The sequence below is a fragment of the Drosophila sulfurigaster genome, chromosome 3 (assembly GCF_023558435.1).
Source record: "Drosophila sulfurigaster albostrigata strain 15112-1811.04 chromosome 3, ASM2355843v2, whole genome shotgun sequence".
NCBI lineage: Eukaryota > Metazoa > Arthropoda > Insecta > Diptera > Drosophilidae > Drosophila > Drosophila sulfurigaster.
Window position 1 is genome coordinate 6,410,207 of NC_084883.1, and position 17,410 is coordinate 6,427,616.

At 40.8% G+C, this 17,410-nt stretch overlaps 3 protein-coding genes across 4 annotated transcripts in view; 2 read left to right on the plus strand and 1 right to left on the minus strand.

Moving 5' to 3' along the window:
- The window catches only part of LOC133841379 (uncharacterized), a 48,849-nt gene extending 38,214 nt beyond the window's left edge, over positions 1–10,635 (plus strand). The window contains exons 6-14 of one of the 2 annotated variants that reach the window (XM_062273806.1): positions 2,273–2,345; positions 3,351–3,502; positions 3,560–3,767; positions 3,831–3,961; positions 4,263–4,416; positions 4,502–5,239; positions 6,414–6,713; positions 6,842–7,239; positions 9,993–10,635. In XM_062273806.1, the coding sequence (XP_062129790.1) occupies positions 2,273–2,345; positions 3,351–3,502; positions 3,560–3,767; positions 3,831–3,961; positions 4,263–4,416; positions 4,502–5,239; positions 6,414–6,713; positions 6,842–7,239; positions 9,993–10,013 (2,175 nt within the window). In that variant the 3' untranslated portion in view covers positions 10,014–10,635. Of the gene's footprint in view, positions 1–2,272; positions 2,346–3,350; positions 3,503–3,559; positions 3,768–3,830; positions 3,962–4,262; positions 4,417–4,501; positions 5,240–6,413; positions 6,714–6,841; positions 7,240–8,468; positions 9,936–9,992 lie in introns of those variants that run through there. The other variant, XM_062273805.1, reaches the window with a different exon arrangement.
- A 1,018-nt stretch (positions 10,636–11,653) lies between these two features.
- LOC133841380 (RNA polymerase-associated protein CTR9 homolog) lies at positions 11,654–14,787 on the minus strand. Its single transcript, XM_062273807.1, has 5 exons — positions 14,555–14,787; positions 12,984–14,500; positions 12,745–12,928; positions 12,236–12,693; positions 11,654–12,171 (listed from the first exon to the last, which is right to left on the minus strand). Exons 1-5 carry the CDS (start codon positions 14,651–14,653, stop codon positions 11,775–11,777), a joined length of 2,655 nt encoding a protein of 884 aa, XP_062129791.1. The 5' UTR covers positions 14,654–14,787; the 3' UTR covers positions 11,654–11,774.
- Positions 14,788–15,841: 1,054 nt separating this feature from the next.
- Positions 15,842–16,205, plus strand: LOC133844360 (cuticle protein 16.5). The gene is given in 1 exon segment (XM_062278308.1): positions 15,842–16,205. A coding segment is annotated over 1 exon segment (273 nt). The 3' UTR covers positions 16,115–16,205.
- The last annotated feature ends 1,205 nt before the right edge of the window (positions 16,206–17,410 follow it).

Below are 17,410 nucleotides of genomic sequence, written 5' to 3' on the forward strand. Positions count from 1 at the left end.
GCCATTGGCCGGCTGACGTCCAAAAATTCTTAAGCCTTATTTACGAGCAGTCAACAAAGACAGCCGCTTTGGATGCTTTGGACACTTGAATGCATAAGCCAAGCACAATACACACCGCCGACCATTTATTTCGGTTAGCCACAATAGCAGCGCCTCCCATTAATGATACAACGCTTGGTGTGGTCGGCTCCCATTCCAGCAGCCATCATCCTCCGCAGCCATGGCCGCACAATAGCTAATAGAAATCAAAGTGCCTGGGAAATGAATGCAGCCGCGGCTGCATTGGGGAATAATTCAATGGGGAGCTGCTAGTTGTTGTCGGTTGCCCAGTTGCCCAGTTGTTGTTTGCTCGCTCTTCGCTGTTGATTCTAAGCCGATTTCGCTTTGCTGTAATGAACAATATTGTTAGAACGCTAATCCAGCGATTCGGAGCGATATCCCCTCGAAGCGGGCAACTTGTACAAATTGTAGGCCATTGTGAATGCTGGTCTTTGTGCGCGCTTAGCATTGTGGACTAAAACTAAATTAATGCCAGTCTTAAAATCACTTGTAACTTGTGCGAGGTAATGCCACAAATTATTGTACACCAACAATCTTGATTCTAGATGCATTTGACTAATATGCATACAAGAATTAGTCAGATTATTTGGCTCAGTTTGAAGATAAACTTGTTGCATTTGTTTTTCAACAATAAATAGTGACAATTAAAAACAAGTAAGAAAACTAATTTTTTTTGTAAAAGCAAAACTGTGCAAATTGTAAGAATAATCTTACAATTTACTAAGAAATTACTAACATATAAAACAGCAATATTTGTTATGATAATATACTATTAAATTCAATATATTCCGTAGAGAACAATATATACCAGAATGCAGTATTTTTTTCGTAATCTTCTATTTCTTAAATAATTTATAGTTCTCAATTAATGTCAGTTCTTAAACACTCGCAACTTTTGCGATTTAATACTTACAAGTAAGAAAACTACTGTCGAGAGTGCTCTTCTGTGAAATACCCGCTGTCCACTTTGAATAATACCAAAACAGGACGGTATTATTCTTACAGTAAAGGTTATTTTAGGCATATCAATAAACTATTAAATTAAAAATATACCCTAAATTAAAAAAAATTGCAAGTTGTCAACCAGACTGTAGTATGTTTTTCTATTCTTTAATTTCTTAAATAAATTCTACTTTTAAATTAATGGCAGCCTTAAAATCACTGAAAGCTTCTGTGGCGTAATATTACAAATTATTGAACGTCAACAATGTCGAATGTGTTACATCAGTTTGTCAACAATAAGTAGTGGCAATTAGAGAAAAAAACTAAGGATTTCATAAGTCCCTTTTATCAATCAATTTGGTTGTTAGTTTTAAACCAGATCTAAACTAGAACTGAGTGCATAACTTGTTCTTCCCTCACTGTATTACACAATTCATATAATTTTATTAGTTGTATGTCAATAAGTGGACTTTCGAATAGTTTCACAAAAGCAGCTCAATAGACGACAGCGTTAATTGATGTAACTTCAAAACGATGCCGTTTAGCTTGACGGGAACAACAAGAAATGTATTGTACATTAGCAATAAACACATGGGAGACAACGTCAACGACATCAACAACGATGACCTACTGCGACCCCACCTGACGCAGTCGTTGTATAACCGATAGAAATTTATGACCCAATTTCCTAGCCAAAAACGACACTTTGACAGACTGCGCGAGGCAGCCAGGCGCGAGTGAACCGTTTTAATTTTCCCCAAGTTATGCAAATATTTTTATTAGACATCGTTACAATATTCGTGCCTCAATAAAATGTCCCAATTGGAAACGTATATGGCCAGAAAGTATCGAATTACAAACAACAACAAAAACCAAAACAAGAGCAGCAACACACACACAAAGCAACAACAAGTTTACTACAGAATTTATGATATTAATACAGCGCGAGCCTGCGTTTTCCTTTGGAGCATAATTGATTAGCATTTGAAGGGGGGACCATTGGAGCTGCAAGGCGGGTTATGATGGCATGGCTTGGCCTGGCCTTTGGTCGGCAGTCGGCTGTCGGCGGTGCGTGTTCGACGAGCATTTTAGGCAATTAAAGTTAAATGTTCACCTCTTGGTCCGGTTGATTTATCATCTTCGAGACATCCCCTCATTATCGCCAATATTTTATCGCATATTGTTGTTATTAATAGAAGGCCAATTATCGTAATATGCATAAATCAAATAAGTGTTTACATCTCTTCTTCTTCTTCTTCTTCTTCCGTAGATGTACACCTGCCAGGCCACCAATGGACACGTGGTTCCGGCGCTAACTAAAAAAGTTATCCTGGACATGAACCGTAAGTGAAGGCAATTAAATTTATGATTTTTTTTGAACATCCAACTCGTGATGCTGTGTGCAAACTTGAACATTATAGTCGACAGTTTTGTGATTGTAATTATGTTTATGGCCCCACGTTGGGCGTATTTCCCCAAAAGTCAACAGTTCAAGGCCATCACTTGAATAGACAGTGAATGTGGGCGGTGTTAAAAGTAGAAAAGCTTGCGCCTTTTACATAGAAATTAATGTAATTAAAGTTTTTGTCGTTGTGGAACGCCGTAATGCCCGTAAAGTCCAATGTTTATGCATTTATGACACCGAAACAACTAACATAAAGTGTGCGCAGTTTGACTTTGCGAATATGCTAATCGCGTTGTGGCTCCCACGAGCAAGAGCGAGTCCAGCGCCATAATAATATAAAATATAGAACGTATGCAAAAGGCACTTTCACTATTATACATTTAATGTACTGCTTATAGAGCTGGGTCGGAAATATGCAAAAGCGGATTACCAAAAATAGGAGGCAATAATTATCCTTTTATATGTACTGCAAGTAATTACGAGTCCACAAAACATTATTTACTGTACGACTGTGAAATGAACAATCAGATAATTTTGCAAAACCCAATTAGTGGCCGCTTTTATTTCTGCTAATTTTGCTACGATATTTTCTAAAAACAGAAGCATTCCTTTACTTAACTTAGCTTCTTATAAGTTAAAGATCATAACTATTTTCGGTAAAGTTGGAGTACATTATTGCATTTCGTGTTTTTGGTTCTCAAAGTGTTTAATGCTATTAGCAATGATAACAATTCCTCTAGCATTACATCTAAAATGTAGACTTTAATATGTTAATGACACTTAACAGCCACATAGTTAAACGGTCTTATATAGTACTGTTAAATTGGAGTAATCCCACGAAGGATGTTATTCGCCATTGCTTGAAATTTATAAATTCTATATTATACACAAATTAGTTAGTTTTATAAAACTACTTTAAACTAAATATCACTTTCTCTAACAGTACCACCATTGAGTCTGCTGCTTCAAGGACTGAATCATGCTGTGGTCGCTGGAACCCGTACTCATGTCACATGCACGGCAATCGGAGCTCGGCCTCCGCCACATATTATCTGGTCAAAGGCAGGACAGGTATTGAAGGGCGCCACGCAATCGGTAAGTTAGCTACTAATGTCTCCATTTAGCCATAGCATAATCTCATTTTGACCGCAGAATGCCTCCGATGGCAATACAACCATATCGGAGCTAACGCTCATTCCCGTTCCGGAGGACAATGAGCGTCAGGTTGTCTGCTCCATTGCCCTCAATTCGGGCATTACGTCGCAGCAATTGCACGAGGGCGACACGACAGTGATGACAACGATGGGCAATGGCAACACAGGACTATACCTGAAGGATTCCCGTGTGCTGAATGTGACGCGTACGTTTGAACTCTCACAACAGCTTGTTTGAAATGCTAAAGATACAATTTTGTCTTCTACAGATGCACCCATTGTTAATCTTAATTTAGGAGCTCCTCTGGACTCCAATAATCTGCTCAAGGGATCCGATGTGTATCTCGATTGTGCTGTGCGCGCCAATCCGGCGATTACTCGTGTTGAATGGTATCACAATGTAAGTGATTGAATTTTTATGAATGTTGGAATTTTAGTATTATTCTTATTTGTGATTTTGCTTTTTTGTTCGAATGTTTGAAGTGACAAAGTTTTTTTATTTAGAAATACAATCTTTTAAAACCCGTAATTTAGTATAATAATATGTATATATTTTTACTTAAATAAGGTGAGACATTTATAAATTAATTTTAATTATTGTTTCTTTTTAAGTTTTCGAGTTTGCAATGATCAGAGCTGTCGTCAATTAATTGAAAATAAGTAAATAAATTGCAATGCTTTCCCCCTCTATCAATTTTCAGGACAAGCAATTGCACTCGTCTCGAGGCATTATCATCTCTAACCAAACGCTGGTACTTCAAGGTATCTCGAAGTCATCGCATGGCCAGTACTTCTGCCGTGCCACCAACCTACAAGGCAGCGTGTCCAGCAATGAGGTCTTCCTCGATGTCAAATGTAAGTGACCTGCAACATGCGACCAGCACTTGACCAAGCACTTGACTTTATCCTGCACTCGTGCTCGTTCCTTCCTTCCTTATAGATCCGCCCGTGTGCAAGTCGGACTCGACGATTATACGCGCCGCCCTCAAGCAGACAATCAACATTACCTGCGAGGTGGACGCCAATCCACTCGATAATCTAAATTACAAGTGGCACTTCAACAACTCACTGGAGAGTCTCATCGAGTTGCCGGTGCTGGCGCATCTAGTGCCAGCCACGTTGCCCCTACAACAGCTGCCGGGGGCTTCCGGGCCCGGCGGATATTATCAGCGCAGCAAGCGGAAGCACACACATGGCAGCCAGCATTTACTGCATGGTCGCCATGGCCGAGTCGTCAGCGTTGTGGATGTGGCAGAAACGGTGCGCTTTGAGGATGACTATGACCAGGAGCACGACTCAAACGATGAGTTTGACAGCTATCAGGATTATATGGAGCCGCAAATGGTGTACTCCAACATGGTGCACAAGAATCACGTGGAGAACAAGCAGCCCCAGCGCAAACAGCAATCGCAGCATCCGCAGCACGGCGAATTGAGTGTCCATCACAACGCAGCCTCCAGCAGCGGACAGTTGGCTGAGCGCAAGCGACTGGCAGCGTTGCACAAGCAACAGCATCATCGTCAGCTCATGCCCACGCCCTCGACAACATCGACGCCCCCGTTGAACAATGTCTACAGCTACCACGTGGAGAGTTACGAGAGTTTCGGGGCCATCTCCTGTGTGGCCAACAGTCCCATGGGTCACAGTCAGCCCTGTTGGTACCACATTCAGCCTGCAGGTGAGTGCAACATTAGAGCTGGTCAGTGGCAAGTCAGCTCAGCCTAAAGTAGCAAGTACGACAACATTTATTTTAATTAATTTCTTCTCTGCAACGTGGCATGTAGTATTTCAACACTGTGTGACGTGCAACATGTTTACTCAATTTGCTTGCGATGTGTCGCCCCTGCTGGCCAGTAGATAATTGTTGCACGTATCGCGGCCAAAGTGGCAGCCATAGCGTGGTGCGTGCAACGTTCGTGTGTGGCGCGTTATTTACATTCGGGCATGCCAATGTTGCATGGCGATGTGGCAATTTTACGCACAGCAATTGTTTGCCGTTTGCTGCCATTCGCCGCTGCGATGCGCTATTCTACTCTACCTCCGGTTGTCCGGTTAGTTCAACTGTCCTTGGTCCGAGGGTTCTTTCAGTGTCCCTGACAGCAGCAGCAGCAGCAATAAAAGCCACATTTACCAACGGTCATGTTGCCATTGTTATTAACGACATTGTCGTTGTTTTTGTGGATGTGGATGTTGATGCAACTTCAATCTGTGTCGCCAATAATCTGATAATCAAATGCAATAAATTGCAAGGCGCATCATTTCATTTATTTACCTATCGGCAATGGGTGTTGCCATTAAACATATAGCGGCCGTGGCCTAAATAGCCACAAGGATAGTGAAAACGAATTAAAGTGCAAAAATATTTAATGAAGCATCAGCCAATACGAAGTTATAGTGCACCCTCATCTGTGTTTAAATATTCACTGTAATTTTGATGGAAATTCGCAAACAACATTACAGATTTGCGGAATTTTATCTAAAGCTTTAGAAATTGTAATAAATAAGGTATTCAAAGAGCTAAAAACGTTAATGGCGCAATATAAAAATATTTGAGAACAGGGAAATATCAAAGTTTGAAATGTAAATTTTAATTATTGCATTGTTAGTAAACATATACCGCTGTGTATATTTCCGATTTGCAATTAAGTTGAAATTCTAATTAAATGCGCGGTTAAAGGTTCATATAGAGATTTTAGATGTGGTAAACAATGTCTGCTTTAATATATTAAGCTAATTACATGCTTGTTGCTAGAGTTGAAAGAAAAAGTGAATCTCGCTATCAACATATTGTTTTTCCCCACTTGTAATTTAGAATCACTTAAAAGCCCTTTTATCATACAATAAATTTGCAGACCTACCAGAACCCGTGAAAAACTGCTCGGCCTACAATGCAACAGCCAACTCACTGCAGATTCAATGCATCCCCGGCTATGATGGGGGTATTCCACAGCATTTCCATGCTCAGGTTTACGATGAACTCGCTCGCCAGATACTCTACAATGCGTCGTATAAGTATGCGGAGTTTACGGTGAAGCGACTGCCCAGTGACTCGGTGTTCAACATACGCGTGACAGCGGTCAATGCCCAGGGATCCAGCAAGATGGCCTATCGAGTGCGTGGTCGAACTCTCTCCGCTCCGCTGCTTCGCACAGGTAAAGAAACCGATACAGTTATGCTGCCATTGAATTTCCCACCAGCAAAACCGCAATCGCAATGCATTCGATATCCTTCTATTAACCATGATTCTTGTGTTCTGTTCCGTTCTGTTTGTGTTTCGCAGCTTCGTCGACGGCAGTGCTGGTCCAATTGACACCGTTGCTGGGCGCACTAGTTGGCGTGATTGCGACACTCTTTTTGGTAGCCATCTGTGTGGTGATCTTCATTAAATTCCGCAGCAAGCGAAGCCGTCGCCACGTGAATGGCGATGCCACCACAACGGAGGCGGACAAGGGCAGCGCTGAGCCGCTTTCACGCAATATGGGCAGCCATTCCAGCTTGGAGGACAAAAACCCGGATGTTGTGCCGCAGGAGGCCAACAGTGAGGATGAATTTCATCTGGAGGAGAAGGCTTTCGACCGACTGAATATGGAATCACAACGCATCCTCTACACGCCGCCCACACGCATTAACACCACCTCCCCGCCGCCGCCTTCGCTATCGCCAACATTCGGCAAACAGGTAAGCCGCGAAAGATAAATTATGAATTTCATTTGCCACACGAGTTGCGGCATAACATAGCCTGTTAGTAGTTGTTGCCGCAAATTAGAAGCACGGCACACACAAGCATCTCTAAATCAATGCGTCCATACGCAATGTTCCGTTCATTTCAGCAGCAGTCGTTGACATATTTAAACTGTTGCATACTTTCGAGCAGCGCATTTAATAGGAGAAAACATGTTGCCTGTTTTTAGGCAGCTGTTGAATAAATTGAAAAGATTTATTTATAAAAAAGTTCTAATTGGATGGCAAAATCTAATATTAGACATTGACAGGCCCCTACAGCTTGCCTGAATAAATCCCCCAAAATCCTTAAGGCACTGTCTTAATCGATTTTGTTGAGATTTATACGCATATTTCACACTCGACGTAAATGTGCTTGACGGCATTGCTAATGGCAATTTAATTGGAATATGATAAAAGCCAAAAACTTTGAATTCACTTTCGGGCATAGATGAAGATGATACGTTTATGCAGATGTCACATGCTAGCTAGAAGGCAGCTGGAGTCATTAAACTTTTGACCTCTACTAGGCTCTGTACAATGTGTGATTATTATTTTCGATTCAGTCTCAATTAAATGGAACATAAAACTGAGAAACAAGAACATGCTCCTCTTCATCCTTGCTGGATATTTTTAGACTTCATTGACAACTCCTCAATTTAGGAATACGATACGCCAATAAAATATGTGCCAATCTAAATTTAGCATATTAATTTTGAACACATCCCATTGTCGTCCGTTGAAATATACCCAATGAATGTACAGTAGTATAGTATAGTATGTGACAGCATTCTCTTGTTTTTTCCATTACATCATTGTTGATGTTGTTATTCGGCTTTGGACCAACATTAAACTTTGATGAGCTGAAAATGTTTTTGACTTTGGTTGGCCAAGTAAAGTTAAATTCACTTTTGTTTGGTTTTTAGTTTACGTTGTGGTAGTTCCAACCCAAACCCATTTTCCTCCTATCCTCTCATGGTGGGCTACTAACAAGCTCATTAGGAGTTAAACTTGTTTTTGTTGGTTCGCAACTTTTAACCGCATATGCACAAAATTTGTTATCAGCTTTTAAATATGCAGTAAAAATACAAAAGTTGCACTTTGAATATTAATTATTTATGAGCTGTTTTTAACTAACCTCACATCTCGCTCTCTCTCTCTCTCTTTCCATCGTTTTCTCTTTACAGTATGGAGAGCTGTCGCTGACGACAAACCCGGCGTTTAGTTTGTACAACACCCCACAGAGGGCGCCAGCTGCTCAGCGACCGGTTTACACCGCGCCCCCGCCGCTGCTGTCCACACGGACGCCCCCAAATATCTACACTAGGATACCGGGACGAGGTAGCAGTGGCCCCAATGGCGGAGCCACCACTTACCTTCCCGCCTACGAGACACGCACCTCGCCCACCTCCCCCTATGGCTCGACAACCACCTGTACTATGCCGCTGCTAAACGGGCAATCGAATGGCTCCTTGCAGACGAACAGCAGCAGCATTGGCGGCGGTGGCGGTGTCACCTGCAACACTTTGCCCCATCCGGGTAGCCTGCACTTGGGCGGCATTTCGGCCGCGATGACCAGCTCGGCGACTAGCGGCAATATAACCATTGGAGCTGCCCAATCATTGCTCACTTCACCGCGGGCTCAGACAGCCTACAGCACACTGGGCAGTGTGGGTGGAACGCAATCGCCGCTGCTCAGCGTGGGCAGCTCGTTGATGGGTGTCGTCGGCGGTGCAGGTAACTATGAGACGGTGAGCTCCTGAGAGTTAGCCAAAGATGACATCAAATGTCAGATCGTTTGTATGGGGGGCAGTAGCACGTGCACGACATCCGGCGCTGAGCGCACCACCATCGTCTAGAGAATCCCCCAAGGCAACTCCCAAACCCCAAACCGAAACCGAAATCGAATTCGAAACCCAAACCGAACTGTAATCCCATATTGTATTATAGTAGTTAAGCTGCCGGCGTGGTGTTTATATATAGTGTATAACCATGCTTTCGTCTAGCTTTCCGGAATAACACTTCCAACCAACAATATTTGCATGAAGCGAAACGAACAAAACAAATTATAAGACTTCCACAAGATGCAAGTACATAGATGTTGAATCGACTTAAAGTAAATGTAACTCGACTAACTGTAACTGTCAACCACAAACGATACATAAAAAAGCATTTATCAATAATTTACTTGTACCAATAAATCGGAGAGAAGTCTAGTGTGTGTGCATGGTCTGAGTCTGAGCATGATAATGCAGATTGGGGCCGTGACAATGCTAGTAGTTATAGCTTACATGTCTGTACCAAGAATCAGTAATGTACTGAACCACTTACACATATTATATATATATACTTAGTTAATTGTACTTGAGATACTATGTGCGCAAATTACTTCAGAGAAATTAAATGAGCTATGCTTCTGAAAATTCATCACGAAACTAGTTTAAACGAATACTTAAAACAAATCATCAAATACACACTTTGAGAATTTAGATGTAGCCAGAGTTGTACATATGATAGTATATAGAATAGGGCAATAAGATAATGATTAGTTGTAGTCATTTGACTTATGTAGTCTAAACTAAAATTAGTTAGTCACATTGAATCTACGAAAAGACTATTCCCCTTTTGAAATGAATGAACAAATCCTGAGTATATTACTGCATTTTATGGCATAAATATGATTAAATATATATATATATACTTACATATAGCACAACATTAAAGGAAACTGATTAGGCGCAAATTATAATTACGCGTATATGTATGTATCAAAGATAATACGATATTTTGTTAAATGTGAAAGAACTTTATGAGCATCTGTTGTCGAAACTATCCAAATATATATAGAGAATACATATATATGTAATTTAAATCCGAATGCCCGCGTCAATGTTCAATGTGTATGTAAAAATTTTGCCACCTGCCCAATTTTCAAATTCAAAAAACGAAAAATGAAAACAAAAACAAAACAAACAAAAACTATCATTAAAGACTCTCGCTCGAACTCCAAGTTTTTGCCAGTCTTTGATACTCTACGGAACCATCTAAATAAATAAATTGCAAGTGCTTTTTCAATGGACAAAATCAAATTTTATTGTGACTAAAATTGTAAATTAAATATGATAAAAGTAAACTAAATTGGTATAAATACATTGTAAAGATTCTCTTTGGGTTTTCATATGTTTCATTAAATGTATTTCATTGGAACTAAATTTAGATTTCCTGTTCTTTAAGTATGTATTTCTGTCAATTACCTATGTTGTAAGCATACTACATAATATTTATTTAGTTTATAATTTGCGATAAATTAAGAACGTTTTTACGGTCTACTACAATTAAATCTTAATATTAAAATCACGAATGAAAGAAAAACTGAATTATGTGAAAGAATAAATAAAGAACTAATTCTGAATATAAATCTAAAGTATTCTTCCTTTTTCCAAACGAGGCAAGATCAAAATGATTTCAAGTATTTCGTTTTGGGGAATAGTTCTTCGTATGAAAATATATCTAGGATGGGACTAGACATAAAACTTTCAGCGAAATTATAAATCGAAAACAATTTCTGGTCGCTGGTTTCCAAAAACTGTCAGAAATCCTTGCTTTGATGGATGCCCGGGCGCCGTCAGTTGGCGCTGTCAGATATTTTTCATAATTTTACGAATACACACGCCCCCAAGACGCTGCTAATGACAACAGGCAAAGACAAACAAAAAAAAACAGCCGAGAACCCGCACAACAGGGCACAAATGACATGAGTTCGTGTGCGCATATTTGTCCTTTTGGCAGGACACGCAATACACTTTTGGAATTAATTAACGCAACGCAACAAAACCCCAGACAAAGCACCCAAAAGCCTCCAAAATTAAACGCCACATATGTATGTATCTAAACAAAACGAATACGCGAGTATATACATATGTGAGTGTGTGTGTGTAGGTATCTTGCTTGCTGTCACTCCGATGTTCCTTTGTGCGTGTGTATGTTCGGTTGTGAAGAGTCCACATCCTGCGGCGAAACTTGTCACAGACTAATTTCGTGTCTCAGCTCATAAATTGATATTAATGAGCAAGCATATTTTTTCGCGATGGAATTTGACTTGGTTCGTTTGACTCTGACAGTTACAAAGTGCCTCCTCCAAGTATGTGTAATTTGAGTCGGCGACCAATGTCCTGTGGTTATTTAACATGACTCGACATTCAAATGAACAAACATACATGTTTGTGCATGCATGTGCGAGTTCACAGTCCCAAAGCGAAGGGGACACAGACGGGGTTGGATGGGTGGGTAGACGTGGGTCGGCGGGCGCTAAGGGAGCTTACACAAATAAATTGTATGGGCAATTTCTGTTTGTACACTTGTTTTACCTCAGGGGGAATGCAAAGAATGCGTTGAGGTTGAGTGCAAATGACAACATTTGCTGGACATCTAATGTCATTGCTTTATTTGTGACTTCGACGAAATACTGCAACATTAATCATTACTTAAATAATTTAATCAGTGTCCATGTCGTTGAGATCAGTCTTATTCTTGCGTTTCTTTTTGCCTTCCTTTGATTTTCTCAAAGATTTTGCACTGTTCTTACATTCCGTTGCGTTTTCATTTCCATCCATTCGACACATTTTTTCTAACGATTTCTGATTATATTCTTCACACTTTCCCATCTCAATTTCTTTCACATGTTTGTTCTTCTTGTTTCCTTCCCAATCTTCTGCAGAATTTGAGTTTTCCTTTTCTCTATCCTCTTTTTTTCTACGTTTAACAGCCGGTTCCTCATCAATATTATTATCTTCGTTCTTCCATTCATGGAATCGCAGTAGCTTACATTTCCTCGCCAGCTTTTTGGCCAAATGAAAGGATTCATCCACGTTACCTAAATACTCAAAGAAGCTGCATAAAAGTAAACATTAAAAGAATACTCAAGACATAAGACGTAACTAAGTGTAAACTTCACCGATTGGCCTGCTTTATATCTCGCTTGGCTCGCTTGAATTCTTCTGTCTCAGGAGATTTGCTGGCGAATACGAGGCCACATTCTTGTTTGATGGTTATGGATAGATTATAAAGCAACATCATTTTATGGGGTGCCAAATGACGAGCCTTAAGGAGCCACTGCTTTGACTCGGTGACCTGTCCAGTTTGAAAATAAGTTTTTGCCAGAAAATGCATCACTCTGGCGTGATAGTTTTGTGGTAGCAATTGCAAACAATTCAAATATCTAGCAATTGCCTTTTTATAATTATTCAGCTCAAGAGCTACATTAGCATAATTTAATATTGCTTCGGGACATTTGTTGCCCGACTTGACAATTCTCCGGAATATTGTCTGGCCCTGCTTCATTTGGTTGGTTATACACAGCACAACCCCAAGTCCATTTGCTGCCCACACATTACGTTCATTTGCTTGGAAAGCCTGCAAGAAATGTTTAATAATAAAGGTTAATAAATATTTTCATCTATTTACTGTATGATATATCGAAAGCGCTTGTTTTAAATATCCATTTTCGGTGATATCCTTCCCCATTGCCTTAAGTCTCTGCGCTTTGATCACACATAAATTGGCCACGGCAATGGACATATAGCATCCTTTGCTTTTCTTCAAATGCTGAGTGAGCATATCTAAGATTTCGTCAGGTAGATCAAAGTCGCTGCAAAAGAAAACTATTAATCATGGTACTGAGAATTACATATTTGAGGTATTACGGGACTTCAGCATTTTCGAAAGCGTTGATTAGATTGCGTTTGTTGGCCATGTGGCCCAATCGCACATAGCTGTCGCAATAACTTGGATACTCGGAAATCAATTGAGTGTAGCTTTGGGCAGCCTGTTCTTCCAAGTGCAGCGCCTCCAGCACACGTGCTCTGTTAAATCTCAGGGTGAGCATGTTGCTCTGCCAATGCTCTTGGGACGCATCATCTCTCATTGCCAGAGCTTTGTCCAAAGTACGCAGCGCAGCTTTCGGTTGGTTCAAATGCATCTGAAGAGCAGCCACATTGTTCAGCCAATTAATGGGTAAATTGTGTGTGCTGTGCAGACGTCGATGGGTGCTCATTGCCTTGTCGTAGCAATCGATGGCGTCTTGCCAAAGTTGCTTGCGTTGATAGATGTCTGCCAAGCTCAGGTGGCTGCAGTAGTCATCCTCTCGCTGTGCCTTTCTGAACAACTGTATTGCCATGTCCTGCGCAGCTGGATCGTCCCGTTGAGCGTAAAGTGCAGCCAGTATGCGCAATGCCTGCGTCTGGTCGGGTAGCGCTCTCAGGAGTGTACGTAATGCGACTTCCGCCTCATCAAGACGATTGAGTCGTACGCACATTTGTGCCAGTCCCAGATAGGGCAGCACATAGCCGGCGGGAGAATGCGTCACTGCTTTTCGATAAAAGGCAAATGCGTCTTCATAGTTCCGATTCACGTGCAAACCGCGTGCAATTTGAAAACAGTTTTGTGCCTTCAGCTGTGGACTGTCTGTGAGTCGATATGCAGTTCCGGCCGCTGATTTCATCTTGTCATAGTCGTGGGAGTAGTAAAAATGAACGGCCAGCCAAGTGAGCACGAGAGGGTGTTGACTGTCCATTTCAAATGCGGCACATAGCAAATTTACGGCATCCTTGGTAGCCGCCTGTTGCCGCTTGCGAAGCTTCAAGTGGGCAATGCCGAGCAGAGCATTCAAACTATGTCCATTGCTGGACACTGCTACCTCAAAGGCACGACGAGCACTGTCAAAGTTGCCTATTTTCAGAAAGCAGTGACCCATGGCAACGCGCACATCAGCGGGTCCTTGTGGGAAGTTGTAGAATACGCTTTTTATGTGGCCCAACGCCAAACGATAATCCTGGCGCTGGTATGCCAAGCAACTACGTCCTAGGAGCGCCGCCACATTGTGTGGTATTCGTTGGAGAACGGTTGCAAAGCATTGGTCTGCTTCGGCTAACCGTGTGTTGGTCACCATTAGAGCAAATCCGCGGCACAACAGAAATTGAGCATCTGTAAGTCCTATTTTCAACTCATCCATTGCCAATACAATGCTCGACAATTTCGCCTGCCACTCTGAGTGCGGCCCTCCCAGCGACTTGCTGATAAGACGCACGAAGTGACCTGCAAGCATCGTATAAATTTTAAGTAGATCATCCTTGTATCCCGCATAAGTCTTGTAGCCATGGGTGATTGCATTTTGCAAGAGCTCTTCAAAACTTTCCAAGTCCCGAACCCTGTAGAAGTCATTCTACAAAGAATGGTAAAACGTTGTCCACGTCAAAACATATTTATTTTCACTTACTGCTTTTTGTATCCAGTCCTTTAAGTTTGCCCGTTTTTTGATTAGCGATTCGATAAGCTTTTGAATTGCAGTTCCTCCTTTAGAGACAGAAGTTTCCATAGCTTTGACAATGCTGCCTATTATCGCAAATAACAGCAGTTTCTACGTAAAGATAAGAATATAATAGATGACACTTTTTGGTAGTAGCGATGAATTGACACAAAACTCAAATGTCAAATGTTTCCAGGGTTACAAGAATGAAGTTCGTTAACTTGATATTTCAGCCTAGTAAAGTGCAACAGATTGACGACTATTATAAAATTATCAATATATTATTAAAATTATTAAATTTTTACATAATATTGATTCAGCTCACAATTAAACTTAAACTTATTTATCGCCTATCGATTGTGACAAATATCAACAGTAACTGTTGAACAGCTATCCATCGCTACTTATGCATCTTATGACACTTGCACTTTCTCGATACTATCGATAACCGTGACAAACTGATGACATACATATATCAAAATATCTACTAAAGATCTTTAGTCACTTTATTGCTAGTAGAATATACATTGCATTTAATTTTGTGTATACTGCGATACCACGATACTTATAATTTGTGTTTCCTGCAAAGTCATTTTATTTTCTCTTTCTTTGAGTTGTTTTCAACACCAGCTATTGTCTCATTCTACCCCGCATCCGAGGGCAATGTCAATGCCAAAATAACAATCGTTGTAAATAAAGGTTCATGACGTAAATTACATACAAACATACATATGTACATATGTACAATTATGGAACGGCTTCCAATTGTACGTTGTAGGTTATTATTATTAATTTTTGTATTTCTGTCTTTTGCTTTTGGTTTGAGATTCGTGGTCGGTAATGTTGCTTGTCACCTTTGAGTTGGGCACGAAACGACGCAACGATTTCGAAATCAATAAGCCTAAGTTTCCTCCTAAAAATAGACATCCATTAGGTGAGTAATGAGCACACTTGTGTGTGTTTGTGTCAAGTGCGAAACCAAAGTGAACAATGCAAATCCATTCGATGTGGCAGATTAGTGTACTTGGCGCTACCAATTCACATCCGCATCAAGAGAACTTGTTCTTAAGCTCCATTTAGTTCAGATCGGACTATAAATGTGGCGACCCGACTGGAGAACAGTATCAGTCAACGCACTTCAATCTTTCAGAACGTTCGGCGTCCCAACAACCCAAAACAACTCAACATGAAAGTGAGTTTATCTGCATATATAGTAGATATTGTTGATGAATACATGTAACTTTTTTCTATATACATATGTAGTTCCTCATCTGTTTGGCTCTGTTCGTCGCTGTGGCTCAGGCTCATGTTGTGGCCCCCGTTGCCACCTATGCCGCTGCTCCTGCCCTGACCTATGCCGCTCCCTCAGTCTACTCGGCAGCGATTCCTCGTGCCTACACCGCATATGCTGCAGCTCCATCCGTTTACTCCGCCTCTTACGTTGCGCCTTCGGTGTACTCCTCGTATGCCGCTCCAATTACCACCTATGCCGCTGCTCCCGCCGTTGTCTCCACGCTGCTGAAGAAGTAAATCGATCAATCCGAATCCGAATCCACATCCGAGTCCAAAAACATGATATGCAAATTGAAATATGTCAGAATAAATTGAGCTGAAATTAAGATTGACGTAAGGTTTTATTTGATCCGTAACAAGCGTGAGTCGATTAACGGATTACACGAGTGCTCGCCCAATCCGTTGAATATGACTATCGAATAAGCGACAACACAATTGAATATTCAATCGTATAAAGCCTGACAACAGCAACTTTGACAACATTTGGAAATACGAATAAGATTATCATCGCCTTCTTCCATTCATACTAAAGATATTTCACTTGGGCCCAGTTATAAGTCCACTTTGAACTGGATTTGTTTGTATGCTTGGGGCATGAATCCATTTAGTCGTTAATGCTATGCAAATGAATTATAATTGGACAGCGACACACACTCACCCCATGCTTTGAGGTCGTAATCCGCACTTAATTGCTCTACACGCACTCACTGTTTAGAGATGCCAACTAATCACCCAAGTAGCCAGTGAGTACACATTGATTTTGCTTTATTCAAATTGTGTTAACTGCCTGCAAAAGCCAGACAGCATTAATATTCTAAGAAGGCAGTGAGATTTGAAATTCATTTGCAAAAATACAGTTTCAGCAAACGGTTTCCGTTGTGCCATTTCCGGTAGGAAGAGCAGCGATTATGCACAACAAAAGTTTTCCTCTTGTTTAGTGAAACATTTTCGATGTTTTTTTTTTTTGGGAAGAGCGCAAAACTTTCACCTAAATCACTTAGGCCAAAAACAAGTGTCGGAATGTCGAAAAATCACGGAAAAGCAGACAGACGACGACGATGAAGTCGACGTCGACGTCAACGACGACGCAGACTGCGACTGCTGCGAGTCAACCGGAAAAGTTTGAGGAGGAAAACTTTGGCAACAGTTGCGAGTGCTTCATGAGCCTATTACAAATATGATGTTATTTATAGTAACAAGTTGTGTTGTGTTGCTCCAAAATTAAATTCCATATTTGGCAAGACTTTCGACTTTCAAAGGTCTGAAGTTCTCTTTTAGTATCAGTTGCATTCACACATAACATATGTACGTATGATGGGGTCTTGAGCTAATCAGTCTTTCAATGTGACCTATTTGACTTATTTCAGATAGAATTTCAAAGACATACATATTATACGCGCAAATGAATTGAAAACAACTTGGATCACATAAACCCAAATGAAAGCAGCTTAGAAATAAACGAAAATTCATTTCTGCATTTTCATTTCAAGCATAAACTGTTAAAAGGCTGAAAAGTATTTATAAGCTATAATT

What these genes read in the sequence shown, in the direction of transcription:
- LOC133841380 (XM_062273807.1), bottom strand. Translation starts at nt 14,653, where the DNA reads ATGGAAACTTCTGTCTCTAAAGGAGGAACTGCAATTCAAAAGCTTATC. An exon ending in AGGACTGGATACAAAAAGCA is followed by an intron (nt 14,501 to 14,554) that starts GTAAGTGAAAAT and finishes CATTCTTTGTAG; the next exon opens with AATGACTTCTACAGGGTTCG. An exon ending in CGCTTTCGATATATCATACA is followed by an intron (nt 12,694 to 12,744) that starts GTAAATAGATGA and finishes CATTTCTTGCAG; the next exon opens with GCTTTCCAAGCAAATGAACG.